Here is a 27,633-nt window from a genome sequence, read left to right on the forward strand (position 1 = left end):
TCTTTGCTTTAAATATTTAGTTTTACCCTAGGTCCCGGGGTTACCGATATCTAGTCTCAGGTTCCTGGTCACCCTAACAGTGTTAGGTATGGCTTCCATTTTATAGAGTGAGCCCTAAATTAGTATCGGTTGGTTACTCCCGTAAGTTTTGTGACACCACTGCACTAGCAGAGATTGCAGGCACACAACTACTGTAGATGAAACAGGTTGTGGCTGTTATGGTGTTTACCTTTTCTCCTATGTCAGCATGCAGAGTACCTTCCTATGCCAAAGACACCGGAGCACGGGTGAAGGCTCTCTATTTGTAGGCACCAGCTTGACTTCTCAATAGTCAAGAAGCTGTCTTGGTGTTATCTTCAGCAATGGGGCCTTGGCATAAGTTTGTGGATAGCAACCTATAATCTTGGTAACAGCCTACACTCTGGGGATTCTTGGGGGGTGTTTCTTTGGCCAACAACTCAATTAGATACAACCCAATCCCAGGACTGGAAGTATCATTTGGTGACATGTTCAGTCTCTTCTATTCTTTGGTGATTATTTCATTTGCCATCATACGTGTTTTAGGAAGCTTCTGCTGTTAATACAACAGATGGTTTCCATACTATCCCTTAAATGGCCCTTAATTTCCACATATTTTTCCACATTCTCTCACCCTCCCTCCACTCCCCTTTGAGCTCCCCATTCTAGACCCCACACATCTACCAATAATTATTCTATCTCCCTTTCTTAATGAGATCTGTCATACCCCACCCCCCTACTCTATACCTAACCTCTGTGGTTCGATAGATTATAGCTTGATTACGACAAACAAGGAAACACATACCACATTTGTTTTTCTGGGTCTAGGATATCTTACTCAGGAAGATGTTTCCATCCATTTACTTGTAATACTCTGTTATGTAAATGTATCACATTTTCTTTATCTAGTCTTCTGTTGAGTGACATTTAGGTGGTTTCCAATTTCTGGCTATTTTAAATAGAACAGCAATGAACATGGTTGAGAAAGTATCTTTGTTACACTACTTATGCTTTATGTCCAGGAGTGGCCCAGCTGGACTTAACTATGCAAATCAGAACCACTTTAAGGACGCTGAACATTTGTTTCTCAGCCACTTGAGGTTCTTTTGAAAATTCTGTTTAGGTATGTACTCCACTTTTTAGTTGGGTTATTAGATATCTTGATATTCTAGTCTTTTTAGTTCTTTATATATTTTGGATATTAGCTCAGTTTTTCCCATTCCACAGACTACCACTTTGTGATAGTGTCCTTTGCTGTGCAGACGCTTCTCAGTTTCATGAGGTCCCATTTATTAATTGTGAACCTTAGTGTCTGTGCTAATGCTGTTCTGTTCAGAAAGTTTTTTTCTCTGCCAATGAGTTCAAGGCTATTTCCCATTTCCTCTTTATCAGGTTCAGTGTATCTGCTTTTATGTTAAGGTCTTCAAGGAATTTGTAAGGTGACAGAAAGGAATCTATTTGGATTCTTCCTGCAGACATTCAGTTTGACCAGCACCATTTGTTGAAGATGCTGTCTGTTACTATGTAAAGGTGTGCTACATTTGTTCATGCTGCATTTGTATAATGATGGAAGGATGTGTTTAATTAGGTAAAGATGTATTTCATTTGTTTCACATTGCCTGCCTAAGGCATCTGATTGGTCTAATAAAGAGCTAGATGGCCAATAGCTAGGTAGAGAAAGGATAGGTGGGGCTTGCAGGCAAAGAGAACAAGAGAAGGAAGGAGAGAACGAGAAGAAAGACAGGGGGCATGCCTGGGTCTAGCCAGGTAGCTGTTAGCCAGCCAGACCCACAAAGCAGTGAAAGTAAGATATACAGAAGGAAGAAAAGGAAAAAGTCCCAAGGCAAAAGATAGGAACCAGTTAATTTAAGTTAAAAGAGCTAGCCAGAAATGAGCCTAAGCTAGATTGAGCATTCAAAGCTAATAATAAGACTCCATGTAATGATGTGGGAGCTGGTTGGTGTCCCAAAAAGAAAAGGCCTGGTAAGGAACTATAGAAATGATCCCCGAATGTATAGTCTGCTGTCTGATCTGGACAAGCAAAATACAAGGAACAGTTGATATGAGTCACAAGGATTATACAGTAAAACACATTCAGCAAAGTATCTGGATACAAAATTAACTCACACACAAAAAAAAATCAGCATTTCTGTAGACAAATTCAAATATACCGAGAAAGGAATGATGGAAACAATACCTTTCCCAGTAGACTGACATAGCATAAAACATCGTGGGGCAACCCTAACTACACAAGTGAAAGATCTGTATGATTAAAAACTCTACCAGATTGAGGATGAAACTATCTCTCATGCTTATAGATCTTAGGATTAGTAGGAGTAATATAGTATAAACTAATTTTTTTTTTTTTACCAAAAATAAGCTATAGATTTAATGCAATCCCCATCAAAATTCCAACGCAACTCTTCACAGATCTTGAAAGGACAGTTTCAGCTTCATATGGAAACACAAAAAAACCTACCTAGGTTAGCTAAAATAATTCTGAATAATAAAAGAAATGTTGGTATTATCACTCTCTGATTTCAAGTTGTGCTACAGGGCTATAATAATAAAAACTGTCATATTGACATATAAACAGACTTGTTGATCAGTGGAATCAAATTGAAGACCCAGATATAAATCCACATTCATATGGACACCTGATTTTTGATAAAGAAGCCAGAAATGCACACTGAAAAAAAAAAAACAGCTATACCAGGCTTTTTCTTTTTTTTTTTTTATTTCCCAAAACAGATTCTTTATTCACTAACCAATAAAAGCAACACATATACAGAAGGACCTCCCACACCAACAAGTGTTCCTGAAGCTTTGCACACTGGGTTCTCCACAAGATCATACTTCTGTACATTTATTGTTTTGACTATTACGCAGTCCACTATTGACTATTTCTTTTCTGGTCCACTCTATTTTTGTTTTCTCTATGCTTCTTGTACCTTGATAGACATCTCCTTCTATAGGTTAGGGAAATTTTCTTTTATGATTTTGTTAAAAATATTTTCTGTGCCTCTGACCTGGGTTTCTTTTCCTTCCTCCATTCCTATTATTTTTAGATTTGGGCTTTTCATAGTGTCCCAGATTTCTTGGATGTTTTGTACCAGGTGGCTTTTAGATTTAACATTGTCTTTGACAAGGTTATCTATTTCTTCAATAGTATCTCCAAGGCCTGAGAGTCTGTCTTCCACCTCCTGTATTCTGTTGCTGGGGATTAACTCTGAGGTTTCTGCTTGAGTTACTAAAACTTTCATTTCCAGATTTCCTTTAGTTTGGGTTTTCTTTATTGACTCTATTTCCACTTTCAGGTCTTAAATGGCTTTATTCATTTACTTTCATTGTTTGTGTTTACATAGATTTTTAAAAGAATTTTAAAAATTTCCTCTTCAAGGACCCTTATATTAATAAAGGCTATTTTAAGAGCTTCTTCTGCTTCAACTACATTGCAATATTCAGGGCCTGCTGTGGTAGGGTTGCTGGGATTGTCCTTGCTTTAACTGATTGATCGTGCTTTTATGCTGGCATCTAAGCATCTGTGTTTGGGAACATTGTAATTCTAGGTGCTGTTTTCTGGTCTTATCTTTGTTGGGGATGTGCTTTGTTCCTTGGTTTCTGTTGCCTCCTCTGGTTCTTAGGAGCGTGTGGTGGCTGTGTGGTGCTTGGCAGAGAATTCTTTTGGAATCCTGATAGGTGTGTCCACTGGGGGCTCCTGGTAAAATGTGTTTCTAGCTATTGGGTGGTGACATTTAAAAATGGGGATGGGCTAGGATCAGGCTCCAGGGGTCCAGAGGAAGCAGATGTCCTACCAGGATCTGCTTAGTTCCCTAGAAATGACCAGAAAGTCTGCTACAGAACTAGAGATGAGAATGGGTGACTAGACTTGGAGAAATGGAAGGAGAGGTGAAAACCTGCAGTTAGCTTTATGCTTTTGTGACCAGATTGGCCTGTAGGTCCCTAGGGAACGCCTGTAGGGAGTTGGGGACCGAGACCAAGTGATGAGTGGGGTAAAGGGAGTACTATATTGAATATATATGGACAACCTTGTTTTGTTCCTTATTTCAGTGGGATGGCTTTGAGTTTCTCTCCATTTAGTTTGATGTTGGCACGTTATATATTGCCTTAATTATGTTTATGATCCTTGCATGCCTGCTCTTTCCAAGACCTTTATCATAAAGGGATGTTGTATTTGGTTGAAGGCTTTTTCAGCCTTAAATGTGTTTTTTTCCAGTTTGTTTATATAGTGGATTACACTGACATATGTTCTTATGTTGAACCATCTCTGCATCTCTGGAATGAAGCCTAATTGGTCATGGTGGATGATTTTTCTGATATGTTCTTAGATTCGGTTTGCCAGTATTTTATTGACTATTTTTGCATCAATGTTCACAAGTGAGATTAGTCTGTAATTCACTTTCTTAGTATGTCTTTGTGTGATTTGGGTATCAGGGTAACTGTGGCCTCAAAAAGAGTTTGGCATTGTTTCTTCTGTTTCTATTGTGTGGAAGAATTTGAGGAGTATAGGTATTAGCTCTTCTTTGAAAATCTTGTAGAATTCTACGATGAAACCATCTGGTCCTTGGCTTTTTTTTTCTGATTGGGAGACTTTTGACAACTGTTTCTATTACTTTAGCAGCTATAAGTCTATTTAATTTTCTTATCTGGTCATGATTTAATTTTGGTAAGTGATATTTATCTAGAAAACAGTCCATTTCCTTTAAGCTTTCCAATTTTGTGAAATGCACCTTTTTGAAGTATGACCGGATAATTCTCTGGATTTCCTCTTTGTCTGTTGTTATGTCTCCCTTTTTATTTCTGATTTTATTAATTTAAACATTCTCTCTCTGCCTTTTGGTTATTTTGGATAAAGATTTGTCTATTTTGTTGATTTTCTCAAAGAACCAACTCTTTGTCTCGTTGTTTCTCTGTATTGTTTTCTTTGTTTATATTTTGCTAATTTCAGCTCTCATTTTGGTTATTTCCTGCCTTTTAGCCCTCCTGGGTGAATTTGCTTGTTTGTTCTAGAGGTTTCAGGTGTTCTGTTAACTCACTACTGCGGGACTTTTCCAGTTTCTTTATGTAGGCATTTAGTGCTATGAACACTGCTTCATTGTGTCCCATAAATTTGGGTGTGTTGTGTGGTCATTTTCATTGAATTTCAGGAAGTCTTTAATTTCTTCCTTGACCAATTGGTGATTCAGATGAGCACTGCTTAATCTCCATGTGTTTGTGGGCTTCCTGGAATTAGTATTGCTGTTGAATTCTAATTTAAAGCCATGGTGATCTGATAAGATACATAAGGTTGTTCCAGGTTTTTTTGTATCTGTTGAGGACTGCCTTGTTACCTAGTATGTGGTCACTATTTGAGAAGGTTCCATGAGGTGTTAAGAAGTAGGTATATTCTTTTATGTTTGGATGGAATAGTCTATAGATGTCTGTTAAATCCATTTGATTCATAACATCTATTAGTTCCCTTATTTCTCTGGTAAGTTTTTATCCAGACCTGTCCAGTGCTGAGAGGGGGTGTTCAAGTCTCCCAATATTAGTGTGTGGGATTAATGTATGTTTAAGATTCAGTAGTGTTTCTTTTATATATGAAGGCCCCCTTGTATTTGGGTCACAAATATTCAGTATTGAGATTTCCTCTTGATGGATTTTTCCTGTGACTAATATGAAATGTCCTTCTTTGTGTCTTTTGGTTGATTAGTTTGAAGTCTATTTTGTTAGATATAAGGACAGCTATACCAGTTTGTTTCTTAGGTCCATTTGATTGGAAAATTTTTTCCCAACCTTTTATCCTGAGGTGATGTCTGTCTTTGAGGTTGAGGTATGTTTCTTGAAATCAACAGAAGGATGGATTCTGTTTTCATATCCAATCTGTTAGCCAGTGTCTTTTTATAGGTGAGTTGAATCTATTTATGTTAAGGGATATTAATGACCAGTGATTGCTAGTTCCTGTTATTGTAATTTTTATTGTTGTTGATGTTATTGTTAGTGTCTTTCCCTTATTTGTGATTTGCTGCTGTGAGATCATCTATTGTCTGTTTTTGTGGATGTAGCTAACTTCCTTGAGTTGGAGTTTTCCTTCTAGTACTTTGTGTAGGGCTGGATTTGTGGCTAGGCATTGGTTAAATCTGGTTGTCATGGAATATCTTGTTTTGTCTGTCTATGGTGACTGAAAATTTTTCTGGGTATAGTAGTCTAGATTGGCATCTGTAGTCTCTTAATGTCTGCACATGCTTGAACAGGACCTTCTGGCTTTCATTGTTTCCACTGAGAAGTCAGGTATAATTCTCATAGGTGTACCTTTATACGTTACTTGGCCTTTTTCTTTTGAATCTCTTAATCTTTATTCGGTATGTTTAGTGTTTGATTATTATTCATGAGGACCTTTTATTTATTTATTTTTTGGGCCAGTCTATTTTGTGTTTTGTAAGCTTCTTGTATCTTCATAGGGATATCTTTCTTTAGGCTGGAAAAGTTTTCTTCTATGACTTTGTTGAACATATTTTCTGTGCTTTTGAGTTGAACTTCTTATCCTTATTCTATCCCTATTATTCTTAGGTTTGGTCTTTTCATGGTGTCCTTTATTTCCTGGATATTTTGTGTTAAACTTTTGTTAAATTTAACGTTTTTTTTTTCTTTGACTGATGAGTCTAATTCCTGTACTGTACCTTCAACACTCTTTCATCTCTTGTATTCTGCAGTTTATGCTTGCACTTGTGGTTCCTGATTGTTTTCCCATATTTTCTGTTTCTGGAATTCCCTGGATTGTGGGTTTTTTATTGTCTCTATTTCAGTTTTCAAGTCTTTAATCATTTTTCACCTGTTTGATTGCTTTTTCTTGGTTTCTTTTAAGGGACTTGTTGATTTCTTCTAGCTTTTTGTTTGTCTTTTCCTACACTTCTTCAAGAGAATTTTTTATTCTTCCCTTCTTTAAAAGGGCCTCATTCTCCTAAAGCTATATTTAAGGTAATTTTCTTCTGTTTCCTCTCTATTGGGGTGTTCAAGTCTTGTTAACTTAGAGCCACTAGTTTTTATTGGTCATGTTGCTCATTGTGGTGTTGTGTTTACTCATCTTTTCCTCTGATTGATGTATTTGGGGTAATGTCTCTGGTGATCACTCTTCCAGGAACCAGTGGATCCAAGGCTCAGATGGTTGTTCCTTGTAATGGAGTTGGGGCCATGGCTCCAGTCAAGCCAGAGGTCACTTGGCAGTCCTAGAAGTTGTTCTGCAATCCCAGAGGTTGGTCAGGCCTTCTCCCATGGAGGTAACTTGCTTGGGCCTGCTCCCATGGAGGTCGCTGGCTCAGGTCTGCTCTTGCAGAGGTTGCTGGCTCAGGACTGCTCTGATGGAGGTCTCTAGCTTGGGACTAGTCTGATGGAGGTTGGTGGCTCGAGTCCAATCCTACATATGTCACTGGCTTAGGCCTGTTCCCTTTGAGGTTGCTCTTCTGTACCTGCTCGGGCAGAAGTTGCTGGCTCAGGCCTCCTCCAAGGGAGGTTCCTCCCACATTTAATTCTTAAATGCAGTAATTAACCCCTTCAATAACATACCCAAGAAATTATATTCCCTTTATCATTGGATTGCCTCTGGACAGAACTGTTTTTCTCCAACTACTGATTTTATTAATGAAAATTTTAGGTAACATTAAAGCATCCAGTAACTGTGTACTACATAACAAAAGAAACTATAGACCCAAACACTATAATACAGGTAGTCCTTGGATACTACATCACCAGAGGAATATAGACCCAAACACTATCCGACAGGTGATCTTTTGACGTAAAATGGTCGATTTAAGATTTTTAACTTTGGGCATGATACAGATTCAGGAGGATCTAGCAGAAGTTGACATGTGGTTTTGGCCCAAGCCAGAGCTATGCAGCATGACTCTTTTGTGATGCCAATGTCTTCACCATCTATGTGACCACGGGTGAACTAAGCGGTACTTCAAGGTGCTTGTGGCGATGGTTAGTGGGCTCACTGTATCAAGTGCAATGCCCAGGTGTGCTACTGTCAGTTTATGATGGACTGACTGGGATGGACTATCACTGTCAGACAGAAAAGCACCTATGTTAACTGCTAGACAAGTGAGCAAAACTACTTAGTGTTCTGAAACTGCAGTGCTTTGACAAGTAACTAAAATTAAAAAAAGAAAAAATATTCAAAAAAATTAATGAGGTAAAATATTTATAATTAGAGATCTGAGCTCCTCATTTAAAATTCAAGTTGTAACCAGATAAAGGAAATACCACCACATTCCCTCAAGCTGAACGCCAAATCCTTACCAAGCTTGTCTATAGCCAGAACTACCAAATTAATATTCAGGTTATTCTGGAGGACTATACAATTGTGAGTATTTTGGTTTGCTTGTCACATAAAAATGGTTAATATTCTTAAAAAATTTTAAGTGACATTTTGTAAATAAACTTATTTCTGTCAAATTCAAATAGGCTTTCAACATTATCACTCTAAAACATTTCTGGCTCAGCAATACAATAGCCCTGACACTCTACGTTCACCAGTCTGGATATAAAAAGTTCCCATTGCTTCTTCAGTGGGTAAAATCAAGAATAGCTCATAGCTTGAGGATATAGTCCCAAGCAATGCTCAACTTTTAAACTAATACATGTCCTGTTACGGACACAGTTATCAAGCAGCATAGACATGCTTCCTCTGAACAAGTACACTCATAGCAGACATCTTCCTTATGTTTAAAATGGTTCTATTCTTTGTCAACTGAACCGAAAACTCGATGTCCTGATAGTTTCACGGCAGAAACAAGTATCTGAAAGAATATACTGCAAAGTGTCACTGCATTTTAGGACTAATACATAATTCAAAAAACGATATTGGGGACCTATGTTCTCTGTGATCAGTGTCAACCTTAACTCATATTTAAAAAAGTTATGCAGCTAAAAATTTCTTAAGTATGGATAAAGCTTAGAAAATTAGACTCAAAGAAACAGTTAATTTCCTTTCCTCCTGAGTGGAAGGGAGATATGTTTATCACTCACATTCCAAAAGTAAACACATCTTAAAGGAAAGTTCCTATTACATGCTGACATCAAGTACCTGCTGAGTTTTCCTGGGCCAATCCTAAGTGATTGTATGTTAGCAAAGAAGTTCTAATAGTTTTAAGTCTTTAAACAGAAATTTTAAGAAGAAAAATAGTTACTAATATGAGCACAAAAATAAGAATGTAATGCAAAAAAAAAAATGGTTTAGTAAGTTAAAACATTAGCAACAAGAAACATGTCTTCAAAGGGTGCTCAAGACCCGGGAAGGAAAGAGGGTGAAGAGTAATCTCTGCCATGCTTTGATCATGTTCTAAAAGTAACTTCTGTTTTATCTGCTAAGCTTTAGAAGGCATTGTCCTCAGCTTATGGAATAACACTATTTGTTCAACATTATGAAAAAAGTTAATATAGCTTCCCACAGTGTCTAAATTATTTCTCAAGCATATTCCCCACTGGAGGAAAAGCCAAGTCACCTGATCATGGCACTTGGCATGTTAATCTTGCCTCAGTGCATGCTGCTACTAGCTGTGATCCTATAGGAGTCGTCACGCCTTGGAGGCTGTGTCATTGCATCTGTCCTGTGAGGAGGTCACATGATGACATCAGGATGTGTTTCTCAATCACTCTTCACCTTACCTTTCCAGACAAGGTCCCTCACCAACTTAGGAGCTCCCCCTTTCGGCTATACTGGCCAGTGAGCCTCGAGGTCTGTCTGTCTGTCTCTCAGGGGGTATGGGGGTCCACACTTGCATGGCCAGCACTTCAGCTACCAACTAAGCCACTTTGCCAGTTTTCAGTTTCACATGCATTTTTAAACCGCTTCCTCAGAAGGCCACGATTCCTAGTTCCGATGCCTAAAGATGTCTGTTATATCCGAAGCTGCAGTTTCGTAGTTTCTTTTGTGACATTTCGAAACTGGTCTCCCACTAGGCATTTTTCTGTTTTCTTGAGTCGATTTCCAAATGAGGTTTAAAAAGTAGCATGAACAGTTGACTTTGAAAGACTGCTTCCTATAATTCAAATACCTGTGTGCTAGAGCTAAACTCCTGCCAGAAACTAAACACTGGACTCTACCCAGGATCTCTTTGGTGTCTATGTGTGTTTAGGGTCCTTCTAAAAGGACTCAGTGAAGGCGAAAGAATCAGAAATCACTGACCATATGAAAGCTACCAAGTGTTCTTTTTCTAATTCATTCTAAAAAAAAAAAAAAAAAAAAAAAAAAAAAAAAAAAAACAAAAAAAAACCCTTACATATCCAATATATAGTTGCAAAACTTAAAATACCACCTGAAAAAAAATCTCAAAAAGACCTCTCTTACATTCAAGGCCATTATGAACCTGGAGCATCTCATTCACACAGTATTTTACATAGATAAAGAGAAATGATCCATGCTTTAACACAAAAGTATTGTGAAAACTTACTATTATTGCATGGATGCAACCAGTAACGAACAACCGTAGGGTACATGAAAGTGTAATCTGTTGACAGGTCCTAAAAGTGCCTTAGAGGGAAAACAAATTGTTTCACAGACTAATTTCTAAAATGAGCTATTTCCAGTCATTTTTTATTGTTATTCTAAAGCTCAGTTTTTATTAAATGGTTTTCATTCCAAATAAATAACATAACTAGAATAAATTAATTTCCATCTAAAAACAATGCTTGTTGAAAACTATTCCTGGTACTTAAAGTACTGAATGCGAACCTACTTTAACACTATTTCTTTTTAAAATGTTCAGAGCAAGAAATTTTAAACTATACTGGCCATTTGATTTTTAGGTTTAAGTAGTAACATGAGCAAACCTTCAAAGTTCCATTCTGTACCTCAGGTCATTTTGTAATTTTCAAACGCTGTAAAGTTAATTCTTAATTTTATGCATCACTTACGAATCTGTTCAGTTTCCAATATCTGTTGTATATTATAGTAAAAAAAAAAATCTTTGAACTTCCCCCACAGATAAAGCAAGTGTTCAGTGTTGTTTACCATTCTCATTGCTATAGTTCATCAGCATGCCACAAAAGACAGTCAAGAGCTTCTCATTGGCGGGATCTGTTATACTGCACAGGGACCTTAAATGGTCAATTACAATCTGTGCACCACCTGCTTGGTCAACTGCACTTCTGCCCTCATCTGTAAAACAAAGAATTAAATTAAAAATAAAATAAAATAAAGGAAATGGACCTTACAATTTCAAATACAAAACATAATACTGTTAGTTATCCCTTATTTAATAATTTGAAAATAAACCTAAGCAGGGTGATTAAATGTCTCTTTGAAAATCAGACAGAAGGAAAACAAAACAAATAAACATGAACATGGGGGTGGGATGGGGCACAGACGATCACTTTCTAGGAAGAAAACAAAGAGTAGCCTCACTGGGCTAAGATGGGAGCTTAAAGAACTTCTGAGTGTCTGCAAATGGCGAGAAAACTCACCCCCCTCTTTCACGATGAAATTGCTAGAGATTTTTTTTAAAAAGCAGGAATAAAAATAATCCTCTTCTGACAGGACAGGGTTTCTGAGGAAGAGAACCCGGGGCCTTACACACAGGAGACAGGAGTTCTATCACTGAGCCATGCCCACAGCCTCCTAAGTAGTTTTAACTGGTGACCGTGTTTGTTCCTTAACTTGGAAAACAATACATATATCCTCCTAGGAGTGTTTCTCAAAGTCTGTTGTCAAAGAAAAGTGGCTAGAACACAGTCTAATCCTAGGTTACCATACACAATTACTAAATACCAGTGCTAGGCTCTAGCAGCATTTTCTATCATATTTTCACTCTTGATTTGTGCTTTATTTTTCCTGATCTTCTCTCTTCTAGCTTACACCATGACATTTCAGTTTTGAAGTGCTGGTGAAACACACTCGTGGGCTTATACAAACGCCTTTCAGCTGCTGAAACACGCAAACCACTTTAGGAGGCTTCCCAATCTTGGAACACAGGAATGCAAAGGGATGTGTGCCTTTTAAAGCATGACCACTTCCTATAAAAAGACAGTCTATAGAATAGTGCTGTCCATGGTACGCAATCATGATGGCAACATATGGAAGCCACGTTAAAGAGTAAAATAAGGCAAGAAATACGTTTTATTGTGCTTTTATTTAACCAAATGTCTAAACTATTATCATTCTAACATGCAATCAATGTTATTAGTGAACTATTTTATATTCTATAACAAATTTCCTGAATCTAAGAGTATTTTGCCCTCGAGCTACCTCTCTAAGCACACTTCAATAGTTCAGGAGCTAACCCGGTGACTTGGTGTCATAATGGAAGCTCAGCTGGGAGAAGCAAAGGGTGAGCACTGGAAAAATCTCACAAAAGGAGCTCTTCAAAGACTTTTAGTTTTCTACTAAAAAAAGCAATGGACTAGGGCCAAATATTTATGTGATGCTCAATCACCTGATGATATGAAACTTAATACACCATTTCTTTTGGCATAGTCACATACACACATTTGACACACTAACTTCATAATTAAAAAATTAAGGAAAGAGGATAAAATGAAAATAATTTCATGTATTTAACTTCATACCATGTCCTAACAGTTATACTTTTATACAGATGCACAACTATGCCCTATGCTAAACAGCTAAGACTCCAAAAAATTATATGCCTACCGGGTAACTAGTCAGAGAAACTGGCTGAGAATGTTGTATTCTCAGAAATTTAAGTTCTGGGGCTGGGGAGATTGTTTAGTGGATAAAATACTCACCAAGCAGTTTAAAGCCTGGATTTAGATTCCCAGAGCCCACATATATGTTGTATGGGCATAGCAGCCCACCTGCAATTCCAGCACATAGAAGGTAGGAACACGGGATTCTCCAGGACAAGCTGGCTACCCACACTAGCCATATACGTCAGCTTTGGGTACAATTGAAAGACCCTGCCTCAATGAATAAGGTACAGAGCAGTAGGGGAAGACACCCAACACCAACCTCAGGCCTCCCTTTGAACACATCACATACACAATCTCCTCTCTCTCTCTCTCTCTCTCTCTCTCTCTCTCTCTCTCTCTCTCTCTCTCTCTCTCTCTCTCTCTCTCTCTCTCTCTCTCTCTCTCTCTCTCTCTCTCTCTCTCACACACACACACACACACACCCCTTTTACTTTCCAGCCAGGTATGGTGCACATTTGTAGCCTAGCATTTAGGAGGTTGAGGCAGAAGAACTGCAAGTTCTAGTCAGCCTGCCGTGCAGATCAAGATACAAACAACAATGTAATTTCCAGTAACAGAAAATATGCAAAAATGAGTCAACTAAAACTAACAGTTGAAAATCTAAATATTCACTTTTATGGATATTACAGCATATCCGAACTTAAAGTTGGCAAAACTCATAGAATTTGACTTCAGTTGCTAAGTGTGAGCTTTCAAAATATAAATTGTGAATGCCCACAAAATTTTTAAAAATTAGAATAAGGCTTAGTTTCCTGGTACACAAAGCTATGTTGAACCCATTTAATTAATTTTGAGACAGGGTCTCACTGTAGCTCAGGCTGGTGAGGCGCTAACTCTATAACCAACGCTGGTCTTGAGATTCTATCAATATTCCTTTATCAGCTACCCAGGTGCTGGTATTACACATGAGTTACCATGCTCAGCTGTAGTCTGTCGAAAGCTAAATTGGCTTCCTATCGACAGAACTCATCAGGGTTGAAAAATTTACTCAAAAGTTCTTTCAAACTGGCACTTTGAACCTTCCCTTATAGCTCATTTAAGTTCCTTTGTGACTCTCTACAGTCCTGACACATTCTCTACCAGAGATCCCCTAGGTCACTCTAGGCTGGGACTTGCATAGAAAGCCTTTACTGTCATTCCTGTCTCCACCACTCTCTCCAGACTTACTTCGAAACCTGCTGCAGCCCGATAAAGTCCTGGATACAAGGGGCATACCTCAACAAAATAAAGAATCTATAGCAAGCCCTAACATCATCCTTAATGGAAAGAAACTCAAAAAATTTTCACTAAAATCAGGAACAGGACAAGGCTATCTCCATAGCTATTCAATATAGTACTGGAAGTCTTAGGTAGAGCAGTAAGACAAAGAAGGAGACCAAAGGGATACAATTAGGAAATGACAAAGTCAAAGTATCTTTATTTGCAGTCAGAATTTTACACATAAAAGGTCCTAAATATTCTATTAGAAAGGTTCTATAGCTGATAAACATTTCCAGCAATGCAGCAGGATACAAAAATCTGCAACCTCCCTATATACAAATGACAAACATGGAGAAAGAAATCAGGAAAACAGTACCTTTCACAAGAGCCCCTAAAAAATGTATCTTTAGATAGCCCTAACCAAGCAAGTGAAAGACTTGTATAATAAAAAAAATTTGACACTGAATAAAGAAATTGAAGAACCAGAAAATGGAAAGACTCACCCCCCCCATACTTAAGGAATAGAAGAATTAATACTGTAGGAAAGGGCCATCCTACCAAAATCAATTGATAGGTTCAATGCGATCCCCAACATTCTTCACAGAAGTTAGAAAAATTTCAATTTTATGTGGAAACAAAAAAACTCAGGATAGCTAAAATAATCCTGAATAATAAAAGAACTTTTGTGCATGCCTGTATCTGAAAAGAAACAGTGGAGGAGTGGTGGATTGGGGAGCAGATTGGGGGGCAGGGGGTGGGAGGATGAACCAGGAAAAGGGGAGGGAGGGAAAAAAACTGGTTGGGATGTTAAAAACAAAACAAAACAAAAAAAATTAAAAAAAAACTTCTGGAAGTAGTGCCATCCCTGATCTCAAATTATACTACAAAGCTATGGTAATAAAAACAGCATGGTACTGGCATAAACACAGAAAACTGATTAATGGAATCAAATTGAAAATGCAAACATAATTCCACATACCCATAGACACCTGATTTTTGAAAAAAGAAAAGAAAAAGAAAAAAGGGGGGGAACTAATTTTAAGAAAGGCAGTATCTTTACAAGATGGTGCTGGTCAAACTGAAGGGCTGCGTGTAGGAAAACGCAAACAGATTAATAGTTATCATCCTGCACAAAACTCAACTCCAAATGATCAAGGACGTCAATGTCAGACCAGATACCCTGAATCTGATAGGAGAGAAAGTAGAGAATAGGCCTGAACTCAAGAACTGCTGAGTGGCATATCAACAGCACAGGCATCAACAGATCAATTATTTATCAGTTAATAAATGGGACTTCACAAAGTTGAAAGCTTCTTTTAGGTGAAGGGCACCATCATTCAGGCAAAGTGGCAGCCTACAGGATGGGGAAAGAGCTTACCAGTGATGAAGTATCTAGGATATATAAAGAACCAAAAACACCTGAACAGCAAGAAGACAACTTAAAATGGGGTACAGAACTAAGAGAATTGTCAAAAGATCAAACACAAATGTCTGAGAAACACTTGAATGTTTAACATCTTAGTCTATCATGGAAAGAAAATGAAAACCAGTTTGAGATCTCATCTTACACTAACCAGAATGGCCAAGATCAATAAAACAAATGACAGCACATGCTGGTGAAGATGCCGGGAAAGTATAACACTTATTCACGCTGGTGGGAGTGCAAACTTTACAGCTATTAGAGCTAATACAGAAATCGGTGCAAAGGTTCCTCAAGACCCAGCTATAGCACTCTAGGGTTTCTACCTAAAGCACTCTGCGTCTTAATACTGAGATATACTTGCTCATTCATGTTCATTCCTGGCCGATTCTTTTTTTTTTTAATTTTTATTTATTTTTCTCTTACACAATATATCTCAACCACAGCTTCCCCTCCCTCCACTCCTCCTAGTTTTCCCCACCATCCTCCATGAGCCGCCCCCATCCTTCCCCAGAAAAGAGCAGATCCTCCCAGAGACATCAACTGAACTCAGCACAACGAGGCACATTAAGACAGAGGAAAAACCCTCACATTAAGACTGGGCGAGGCAATCCAGTAGGAGCAAAAGGGCTCCAACCAAAAGCATGCTGCCTTGCAGGAGGGGGTGAGGAGATAGATAAAGAGGAGGAGGAGAGAAAGACTTTTGAAAGCTGATTTTTCTTTATGCACTCACTACAACATATTTTGTCCTTTATATTAATTTTACAAACAGAGAAAGAAATGTAATTAATGAGTCACCAGCTGATCTCAGTAGTTTTCCCCATGCTGCCTGGGGCTCACCAAACAGCTTCTCTTTGTTCACAGAGGCACATTCAGGCTATTTCATTAATTAATTGATTAATTTAAAAATGGTTCCCTTTGTTTTCCATTCTCCTGGTCACTTCTCTTAGCTCCTACTAGAACAGACTGAGGAGACATTCATGTTTCTTCTCTCAGTTATAAAGTGTGGTTATTTCTCGTGAGTACAGCCATGTTGTATGTGACTTCCCATGTCTCACTTCGGTCACACAGTGTAATTCTCCACAGTCCACTGACGGAGCAGCTAATGTTAACAGTGCCTCATAAACCTTTATGGCTGGTTAGTATTCTTGTGGATAAAATACCCTGAGAAAGAATTAAACATTACACTGTACCTACTGTGGGGTATACACTGCATTACAGATCATGGCTGGTGCCTTCATGGCATCAGCCAGTCTTTGACCTCATGTTATTTGGGTCATCCAGTTATCAAACCAAGCATTTGAATTATGTATGATATTTTCTTTTCTTTTTTTTTTTTAAAAAAAACAAACTATGCCAGCCAAACAGATGAGAACCAGAGGCACCAAATTAAAAAACTCTTGGCTTATGATCGAGTGAACATCACAACTTCAGTGATGATGACAAAGCAGAACAGAAAATGTGAGGTCTATAAGCAAAATAAACAGGAAAAAAACTATTCAGTCTAAAAAACTTTCATCTAAATTCTGTTTTAAATTACTCAGAAAAAAATTAAAAATTGAAAAAAGTGTGTGTATGAGGTCATATTTTGGTTCCATCGTTTAGTTTTCAATGAAATAAAAAGCATCTGTGAGTGTATTCACATCTGTGCCCTTGCGTGTGGTATCACATGCATTTGAGTGTAGAGACCATAGTTAGTCTTGGAGTGTGCACCACGGTCTCTGAGAGCTCTCACTGGTACCTGGGCTATAGGCTGGTGTATTAGTCACTTTCCCATAGCTGCGACAAAAGACCATGAACTTACAGAAGGAAGGATTTAAAGGCGCTTCCATTTCCAGAGGGAAGAGAGTCCGTTGCCGTGACTGGCAGCAGGAAGGCCTGGTGACTGGAGTTGCTGAGAGCTCACATCTCTAGCAGGAAACAGAGTACAGAGAAACAGGGCACACAGCTTTTGGAGCCTCAAAGCCTGCCCCTAGCAACACACAACCTCCAGAAAGGCCACACCTCTTAACCTCCTACACCTATCCAAACTATTCCACCAACTGGGACCAAGTATGCAAATGCCCACGACTATGGGACCGGCTCCTCCAAACCACACACAGCCAGATAGCCAGCAAGCCTCAGGGATGTCCTGTGCCTCCCCCCACCCCAGTGTTGGGAATACAAGACAACACTCTCAACGCTTTACAAGGGAAACAACTACCTCCCTAGCGCCACAGAGTTTCTCTTACACCTTCAGTTCCCTTGATGAGAAAAGCATTGCCTTATGCACTCTGCAAGGGAGGGGGACACCAACTCTGTAACTGCTGTGTGTGCACACAACAGACCAAAGGTGACAGAGCACACACAGGTGTACAAAGGCTTCGGAAGTTACCGACAACCAGAGTAAAAGCTAAGCACAGAGAAGCTGCATGCAAATACCTCTGGTTCTGGTTTCCGAGCTAAGAACATGGTGATTGGCAAATTAAGAAATCATAAATTTTGCTCTTATTTTAACTCACTCTTGGCATAAGGAAGTTATCATAATTAAATATTGCCAAATGGAACTTGAAAAGTCTGAACGCCAATTCAGTGTTCTCTTATTAAGTGTCTTTTGGAGAAGTATTTTCCTCTTCCATTTAATTTAGAAAGGATGACAGCACTTTATTCATTGTTGATTTTGATGTAGCACAGGCTGCGCGCTTTAACCCGCAACCCTCTCGTCTCGGCACTGTTGATCCCGGAACTACAGGCATGTGCCACCAAGCCTAGTGGGAACAGTGTGACAGGGCTGTTTAATTCTCAGCATCAATTGAGTCTTCTAGTTTAAAAGATTCATTTCTATAAGTTATCTCTTCCCATTACTAAGTCATCCAACAGCAGTCTAAAATGTACACAAAGCACAGAGTTACCAACGTTTTCATTCACATCTGCTTAGTTTAGAGCGTAAAGTGACAAGGCCCAATAACACATGATGCACATGAAAATTCAGCAGGGTGCAGCAGCAGGTGTGCACAAATCCAGGAGATGGGAGACAGAGGCAGGGCTACCCAAGCCATACCACAAATACTTCCTGCTTCACAGAAGAAACGAAAGACATGAAGAAAACAATCTTCGCTACATTTTTACCACCTATTACTAGACATGGGATAGGATGCAATTTCCAACCACTGGAACTATTTCCAGATCAGTTACAGATAACAGGAAAAGAGGAAAAGTGAGATGGTTTCCTTTAAACAGAAGAAACTAACTTCAGTTAAGGGAAACTGTCAAACTAAGGTCTCTGAAGAACTGAAGAAAACACTGGAAACCCTACGTCTATTCCTCACTGTCAAAAGGCATTTCTTTTTTCTTTTCTAAAATGCAAAATGTTAAGAATATCAGTAAGAATTTAACATTTGAAATTGTTATCACGAAGGTAAGGATATATTAAGTCTCCATGTGTTGATAAGCTTGCTGTAAGCAGCATTTCAACACCTGGTCTGGGATGGGAGCAGGAGGAGGTTATACTGAGCCGCAATGCTTCTTTCTCTCCTGCTATGTCCACCTCATGGTGCATGTACAGAAAGAACCTAACATTTGTTGTGTGTCTTCTAAAGGGAAACAAACTCTCAAATCTGTTTCTTTTGCTTTCTTATCACTAATCATTATAATTCAAATTCTGTTTTTAAAAGTAATTCTTCCAAGACAAAAACCATCGTAAATTAGTCACAAATTCTTTTTTTCAAGAAAAAGAAGGAATGACTTTTTATGCTGAGTCAGGAAAAATACCAACTATAAATAAATTTTGTGTGTGCTGTTTCTCAGAAAACTGAATAAATGCTTGATGTCAGACTAAGCCGTACTTTATTCATATTAACCTGGCCTGACTACTACCAGGAGAGCATGAAGAAAATCCCTATGACACGTTGCATCGCCAATTGCTCACGGCTGCAGGAACAGCAGGCACCCTTGGGAAAGTCCTCCAGCACAAGCATTCTGAGACCCAGGAGACAACAGCATACCATAGGAGGGTGTGAACTGGGGCTTAGTTGATGGAAGGCAGTGGTTCTCAACCTTCCTAATGCCATGGCCCTCGTGTGTGGTGACCCCAACCATATATATAATTAATTCATTGCTAATTCCTAACTGTAATTTTGCCACTATTATGAATAACAATGTAAATATCTTATATGATCTGTAGGATATATAATATGACACACCGTTAAAGGGTCATTCAGCCCCCAAAGGGGTCATGATCCACAGGTTGAGAACGTCAGATGAAAGGGAACAGAAGAAACCAGTTCAATTCCTGACTATATTAGACTTGACCTGTATTCCATACTAACAATCCAGTATATAAGAAAGTAAGTTCGCTTCCAGAGACTAAATGCTATCCACCACAAGAGTAAGAGGGTAAGGGAACAAAGAACAGCTCAGGTGTCAGGAAGCAGCTGGGAAGAGGACAGTTTCAAGGCTAAGCCTTTCTCTTAGAAGACAGAGCTAGTCAGATTAGACATAAAACAGAAGCAAGCTCCGTTCAAGTCACCTACCTGAAGCAGAAGAACAATGAACAGTATTTCAAGGGAAGGTAAAGACGTACCATACAAACAATAAACAAATGAAAATTAATCTCTATACTGTCAGATACAGCACATATTAAAACAGGAATTATGATCACAATTAAAAAGGGACATAATACAATAAGGATTAATCCAAAATAGATAAGCATCTAATAACTTAAAAAACCCCAAAGCTTTAAAATATATATAGCAAAAACTGACAGAACTTAGGAGAAACAGACATGTGTACAAATACAGAATAGGCGCTCACTGCCTAGCCCTGATAAGTACACTGGACATAAAAGTTGGAAAAGCCTTGGCTGTCAATTTGAAGTAGACGTAGTAGTTAGTAAATGAAATAAAGGCTGCAATAGGATTTAAACTGGTACGTTTGATATTTGTATATAATCAAGAAACCATCACATGCCTGGAGGTGGTAGTGCAGGCCTTTAATCCCAGCACTCAGAAGGCAGAGGCAGGTGGACCTCTGTGTGTTCAAGGCCAGCCTGTCCTACAAGAATTAGTTCCAGGACAGGTTCCAAAGCTACAGAGATTGCTCATGTCTGTTGGCAGGCCGTCTCTCCTTTGGGCTCTGGTCCTAGGAACCAGATTTCTGTCTGTACCGATTAGTTGGCCTTTTCTAGAAATGGATTCCTACGTTATGTATGCCTTTATGTCTGGCTTTTCCCCTGAGTCTGAGTCTGCAAGAGCCATCTGTGTTTGTTTCAGTATTGTCACAGATTATCTGAGATTGGGCAATTTATGATGATAAGAGGTTGCTTTTGGCTCAGAATTCTGAAAGTCTAAAAGCACAGTAACAACAACTAATCAGCATCTTCTAGGCCCTTCCAGGGATGCTGGAACATTGCAAAGGAACAAGCATGAAGGAGAGATGGGGAAGAGAGATGAGATACTCTAGCAGTTTACTCCTGAAATAACTAACCTTCGTGTTTATTTACAAGTACAGTATATGCATAGTGCACATTAGAACATTTTAAAGAATAAAGTCAAGAGATCTTAGGCACTGCAGACAAGGAGAATTACAGGTCCATGTATGAAGCAAATGCATCCAAATGCTCACCTGATCTATTCCCAAGCTATCCAAATCTTGTAAAAAGTACCAGCCCCATTACCCTGCAAATGTAGTCTACATTACATAATTACTTTACACATAGCCCAATTGTACAAATTATGGTATGATTTTGAAGTTCAGGGCTAAAAAAATAAGAGTTTAGAATTAAGATATTACGAATAGCTATGGAGGAAGCATTTTATAACTCAGAAATGAAAAGACAATAGGGCCATTGTGCAAGAATGATGCAAATGGCTGGCCTCTAAAATTCATCATTAGTTTTTAGAGGGTTCGTTGTCAATCAATTTTTACATCAGAAGCAAGTTTCTGAAAAAACAGTAATGATTTTCACTTATGAATTTAAGAAATACATGTCAATCAGAAAACAAATTATTTTCCTTATCGCAAAGAATTACATAGTATTGGACCTAAATAAGATGAAATTATATGGATGTATTTCTTTTTAATCCCTCCTTTTAGTGAAAATATATTTTTCTCATATAATATATAAAACAGTATTAAGGCTGACCAAGACTGAAGTATTCAGTTATAAAAACTAAGTAAGAGCTGTACAAATGCCTTCATTCTTATTCCTCATCCTAGGAAAGGAAGACAATACCCATGGCAATTATAAGGGTGATATAATTTCAGTTTTCTTCATCTATACCCTTTTTGGGCAGAAGAAATAGTATAAAGTCATAGTTATCCATCTGAAAACTTGAGAGGTATACCTAATTTTTTTCTGTACTAGTTAATTATTACTGAGAATTTTATTAAAACATCCGTTGTTTCCTCAATAAAGCAAACAATGTTTACACATACTTCTATATTGGGAGAAAATGTCAAGGACAAAGGATCAAATAAAGCTAAGCATGTCTATATACATATTTTTAAAGGAAGCTTTTAAAAAATATAACGTTTTCCTTCCTCATTCGATTTTCCTTTATCTTCATTCAATTGCATGGTATTTATTTTTGTAATTTATAGCAGTTTGAACATATGCTCATTTAAGATTAACTTTTAGAAAAATTTTCAGGACATACATATTCCTATATTTTCATTTGGAAAGTTCAGGCAGAGGCTTAAGTGTACTTATTTAATGACAGTATTGATGGAGGATTCCCATTGGCTAATAAACAAACTACCTTGGCTTTTTGATAGGGCAGTTTTAGATAGGTGGAGTAGACAGAACAAGAAAAAGGAAGTGAGGTAGATGGCTCAGACAATTGCCCCACCTCTCCTCTCTGGGGCAGACCGCAGTGCCTCTCCTCAGGGAGACAGACGCGATGAAGCTCCAGCCCAAGATGGACGTATGCTAGAATCTTTCCGGTAAGACACCACTTCATGGTGCTACACAGATTATTAGAAATGGGTTAAAGCAAGATGTGAGTAAGAGGCTGAAAATAATGGGCCAGGCAGTCTTTAAAATATTACAATTTGTGTGTTGTTATTTCGGGGCATAAGCTAGCCAGGAGGCAGAAAGCCCGGTGGCGGGAACGCAGCCCGCAGCTCCTCACTACACAGTATTTATATGTCCATAACAACTTCTACAAATACAGTACTTACAGAGACAGTGGACCAGAGACATGGTTGTTAAGTCAATGTTATCACTAATGGAGTTGCTGATCCTGAACACTGAACTCTCAAGATTTAGTCTCTGTATCGGCAATATTTGGCAGGGATTAGTTAGACCATGTCAAAAATCTCTCTATTTTTAAAAAGATTGATCTACTTTGTTTTATGGGAGGATATCATCAATATGTCTTATATAAATGTTTGGATGCTTCAAATAAAATATCAGGAATAAGTAAGTTCTGAAAGATCAATTTCTAAGCAGTGTATTCTGCGGGAGGTATCCCCTCACTTTCCTGGGAGGGTCAGTGTTTTTGTTTCTATGGGGGCTTCAATAGCATAAATGAGTAAGGGGAAGGGGGCTTTACTCTATGCACCAACTCCTAACTAAATATAGGACAGTGACCAAATAATAGACAGTTTAGTCTGTGGTGCAGTAAGCTGACACATAAAATTATAAATATTTATTTTTTATATGTATGTGTTTTGTAACATTCACCATGTACGTGCCAGTTGCCTGTGTAGGCCAAATGAGGGTGCCAGATGCCCTGGAGCTGGAGTCAGACTACTCTGAGCTGCCATGTGGGTGCTGGTAACTGGATCCTTACCTTACCCCATCCAAGGGCAGCAAGAGCCGTCATCAGCTGAGCCGTCTCTCCAGATATCTGCACTTAAAAACAGGAATCCTAGGTAGCTTTACTCCCATTACTAGTTCCTCACGGTTCACTTCATTCTGTGTATCCCATCTGATTAAAAAGTATCTGAAATGTTCGCTAAATGAGAAGGTAATTTTAACTTTTTGAGTATTCATTGTGTGTGTGCTACTGTTGACCTGTGTCCTGGTCAATCTTAACTGTTAACATGACACAGCCTCAAAGGGCCCACACAGATCAACCAGCCTGTGGGCATGTCTTAGGAACAGGGGGTTCTCTTGACTGACTGATGCAGAGGGCCCAGCTCATTGCATACTATTCCATTCACTGGGCAGGTAGTCCTGGGCTGTGTGAGAAATCTAGCTAAGCATGGACCTGCAGGGAGTCAGCAAGCAATATTACTCTGGTTTATGTTTCAACCTCTTGCCTGAGTTTCAGGCCTGATTTCCCTCAATGACAAACTGAGACCTGGGAGTGTAAATAAATCGTTTCCTACCCTCAGCTTCTTGCAGCCAGCACTTTAAAATTATAGCAACACAGATCTGAGGAGAACACCCATTCCTCCTCTGTGTGCCAATAAGAACCACAGAACTCATGATTCTCAGCAGAGAAAAGTGAGAACAAGCAGGAGTAACAAGAAAGCCCAGAGGAAGAAAGTACCTCTGCCCTTTCAGCATTGGCAAACCGGTTGCTCCACCCTCCGGGAGACACAGCTCCACATGGAGGCCACTCTAAACATGTGTCTTTGGTAATGAAGGTGCTTCTGATTACAATCTGACTCAGTGGAGATTAATTCTTCTCTGTTTATAGGAGGCTGAGGGAAAACAGGAAGCTTCAACAGGTTCTGTCTTCTTTAGTTTAGCGTTCTACCTTTGGTTCTATGATTCTAATGATTGTGAGGAATGACTAACCCTCAGCTGGACTTTAGATAAATGTCCTATAAGTGACAAAGAAGCATCCTCCCACAGAGGAAGTTCAGTCCACGGTGGCAGCACATCTGTAGCCCCAGTTTGGAGGGGGCTGAGGCAGGAAGATGTCAGGTTTGAAGCCAGCCTGGGCTACCTTACAGAGGCAACCAATCTCATCCTACCCAACCAAATTCTAGATTTCATACTTCCATAGTATAAATGTATTTTCTCAACCCATAATTTTTTCAAGTATAATCTTTATTATGTGATTAATATCCTCAAAAGAAGAAGGGAGAACACTAGTGTTGTTTTAAAAAAAAAAGCATCTTTTATACTTGAAGACGACGGCAGCCAATGAGCTGAATCACTCATAGAGAGGTGTTAGTTTTGTGAACCACAGACTCTGCCGTTGTGTGAAAAAAATCTTACGAAGGATTTTTTCTACCCCTCTTACAACATATAATACTATTTAATTTCACCAAGTACAAAGGAAACTATATTTTACTGAGTCAATAATAGACATGCCTATATTGTTTTTAAAGACATGCCAAAGATATTTATGAATTCTACCAGGGAAGAAAATTGCCAAACACTGAATTTTTAGTGTCTAAAGGCATGTTCAAATTTCTGTATAAGTTTTCAAATAAATAAAATTACCAAACATTTTAACATCATTTTTCAAATTCAAAAAGCAGTTTTTTTTCATGCTCCAGGTGCAGGTAGCATCCATTAAAAACTAGATACAAAAGCAAAAGTTATAAATATCCCATTAGTGGAATTATAAAAACGAATCATGAGGATAAAACGCTGATGACCATTAAATACTCACATGAAAAGCATAAACTTGCATTTTTGTGGCATATTATATTCAGATTAAAATGATGCCTTTGTGTAGGAATATATCAAAGTTTTCATGTATTTATGCATATAATACCAGATCAGGACAAGAAGAAAAGAGGTAAACTCATGTCCCTGAGCTCTGGTACGGCAGGTGCAGTTTAAAATGAGGTCACAGCATGGCTTCTGGTGGGTACATCAAAGCTGTGCCTACTGCGATTAATACTCACTCTGAACACTGCAAGTTACAACTATTTAATAATTCTTTCTAAAAAATTCTTCACACAAACAGATGACTTACAAAATGACATTATTTAAAACAGCATGTATTAACTGGTCTTCAAGGGGCGGAGTGGGAAATCTGTGTTTAAGTTGAGACTTCAGCTTTAACAGGTAAAATGAAAGTGGTAAAAAGAGTGGGAACACGTGACTTCCTACATCACCTAAATCTTAATAGCCAGGAAAAGTCAAGCTCATAGCCATCAGACATTTTCACTCTGGGACAAGAAAGCAACCTGGCATGCAAGACTCAAAAACAGCAAGAGTGAAGAACATACGTGGTTTCGTACTGGCTTCCCCCACCCCCCAAATCATCGATTTTTGTCACAGGCAGAACTCTCACCAGGTCAGTCCCACCGTCACATGTGTGAAACTACAAACACTTGCTCTAAAGTGCTGCTTTTTTATAACAGTGCTACCTGGAGACTAATCAAGCATGGACAAACGCCTAGTTTATTCTCTGATATGTTTATCAACAGTAAAAATTTACTCAGCTTGTGTTTCTCACCGTTTTAATGACCAGGAATTTCAGAGTGTAAAAAAAAACAGTTACTGAAATATTCAATACTATTTAAACCTGGTACAATACTAATCAGGAACTGACCAAATGTGTAATGCCCTGGTCTCTCCCTTCACATTAAAATTTATCTGCCGCATTAACAGCTGGCCTGAGAAACAGCTTCCTAAACCCGTCCTTCCATATCCACACGGTGTGCTGCTGGGAAAGGGAGAAATCAACTGCAGATACAGTGAGGGTTTGCTTTGTTTTAATTCTGGTTATACCTTAAAATAATGAGGGTGGAGGAGAGAGAGAGAGAGAGAGAGAGAGAGAGAGAGAGAGAGAGAGAGAGAGAGAGAGAGAGAGAGAGAGAGAATGCTAGCTTCCATTCCAAGAAACAAGATTATTGGTCATAGAATAGGAGAGTGTGCATAGCTCCTGGACATGGGGCGGTTTTAAGCTTTTTATATAAGTATGTAGAGACTCACTGGAAGCTACCAGAGATACAGACACACACACAGGAATGGGTACACACACATGCAGACATACACGTATGTACACACTCACACAAATGAAAAACAATCATTCCAATCCCTCCAGTGCCCCCAAACCACGAGCATGTTCTTGTAGAACACTTCTTCCTGCGTCCCAGGGGGATATCACATAATTCAAATATAACATTTCTATCAGGAAATCAACACCGGTAAAAATCTAAGGATTCTACATTCAGACTTTATTACATTTTATGTAGTGTGTACACACACAGATCTAAGTCATTTATCTCTGTATAGGTTTGTGTGATAAAATTATTACAATGTTTTCGGTACTCATTTTTAATGCAAATTAAGTTTTTAGCAAACAGGCAATGGATGTAATACACAAAGACAAACTTGTTTTCTTCTGCCTATAGACTTCAATCTGGACATATAACACAAAGTACCTTGGTTTAAAGCTAAACCAGTAGAAAACAAGTCAAAATTCATTCAAAGTTTTAAGTTCCATACTTGAGGTAACCACCAAAACTCAACCTATCTGGGCTATGTTTCTCAAATAAAACTGATCCTACTAAGTACACAGTATTATTTCCTGGACTCTGTCAAAGGTGACACAGTCATTGGATGGAGCACATGAGCAGACTCTGCAGAACCATCATCAAGGAACCAGACTTTAACACCAGCCAGCATGTTCACATGTGCTTACTAAGTGCACATGGGACTATCCTAATAACTGCGAGCAATCTGACTCAAGGGTCTGTTTCAGAATTATAACATTCCTCTTTAGGGTAAAAATCATATGAGCCAAATTTTTGTTCCCTGTGGCTGCCAAGAGGCTCATGTTTAATTAATGCTCACATATCAAGTGTATTTATTCCTGCTTTCTACAGGGTTTTCCTTTGCCTTTCTTTGTAAGCTTCCTGTCATTTATATCTTTATTGTAAATATACAGTATATGTTAATGCATAGACTATATTAGGTTGCATTATTGCTTAGCAATAATTATAACAGTATTTATTTGCTTTGCATAATAGTTTATAATATATGTTCTAATTCATATATAAACCTTATTTGGAGATGGAAGGTGAGACAGCGCCTCCCTGTGCAGTCCTGTCTGTCCTGGAACTTGCTCTATAGACCAGGCTGGCCTTGAACTCACAGATCATCTTGCCTCTACCTCACAAAAAGTGTTGAGTGCCAAGGTTATGTCCCACCACTTTGATAGTAAGTTGAGTTTTAAGATAAAACAGACTGATTAAAGTTGAAGAACCTTATTTGTATGCTACTAGCTGATAGTTCTATTTCTTCTAAAAGTAAACACTGAAGAAGACGAAAAGGCAACAAAACCCTCTAACAGCGTAACCAAATTGTGGGGAGCAGTGCTGTCTAGTCTCAGATCAGCATATGATGGTACCTGCTCAACGGGTTTCCAGAGCAAGTGAGATGGGAAGAG

General features: G+C 38.5%; 1 protein-coding gene across 5 annotated transcripts in view; it reads right to left on the reverse strand.

Annotated features, from left to right (window-relative positions):
* The window catches only part of Rap1gds1 (Rap1 GTPase-GDP dissociation stimulator 1), a 124,159-nt gene that overhangs the window by 34,342 nt on the left and 62,184 nt on the right, over positions 1-27,633 (reverse strand). For 3 of the 5 annotated variants that reach the window (XM_038311574.2, XM_038311573.2, XM_038311577.2), the window contains one exon: positions 11,030-11,176. The exons of the other annotated variants lie outside the window; for them this stretch is intronic. In XM_038311574.2, coding sequence (XP_038167502.1) covers positions 11,030-11,176 — 147 coding nt within the window. The remainder of the gene's footprint in view (positions 1-11,029; positions 11,177-27,633) is intronic. 5 annotated transcript variants of the gene reach the window in all.

The sequence above is a fragment of the Arvicola amphibius genome, chromosome 14, assembly GCF_903992535.2.
Source record: "Arvicola amphibius chromosome 14, mArvAmp1.2, whole genome shotgun sequence".
NCBI lineage: Eukaryota > Metazoa > Chordata > Mammalia > Rodentia > Cricetidae > Arvicola > Arvicola amphibius.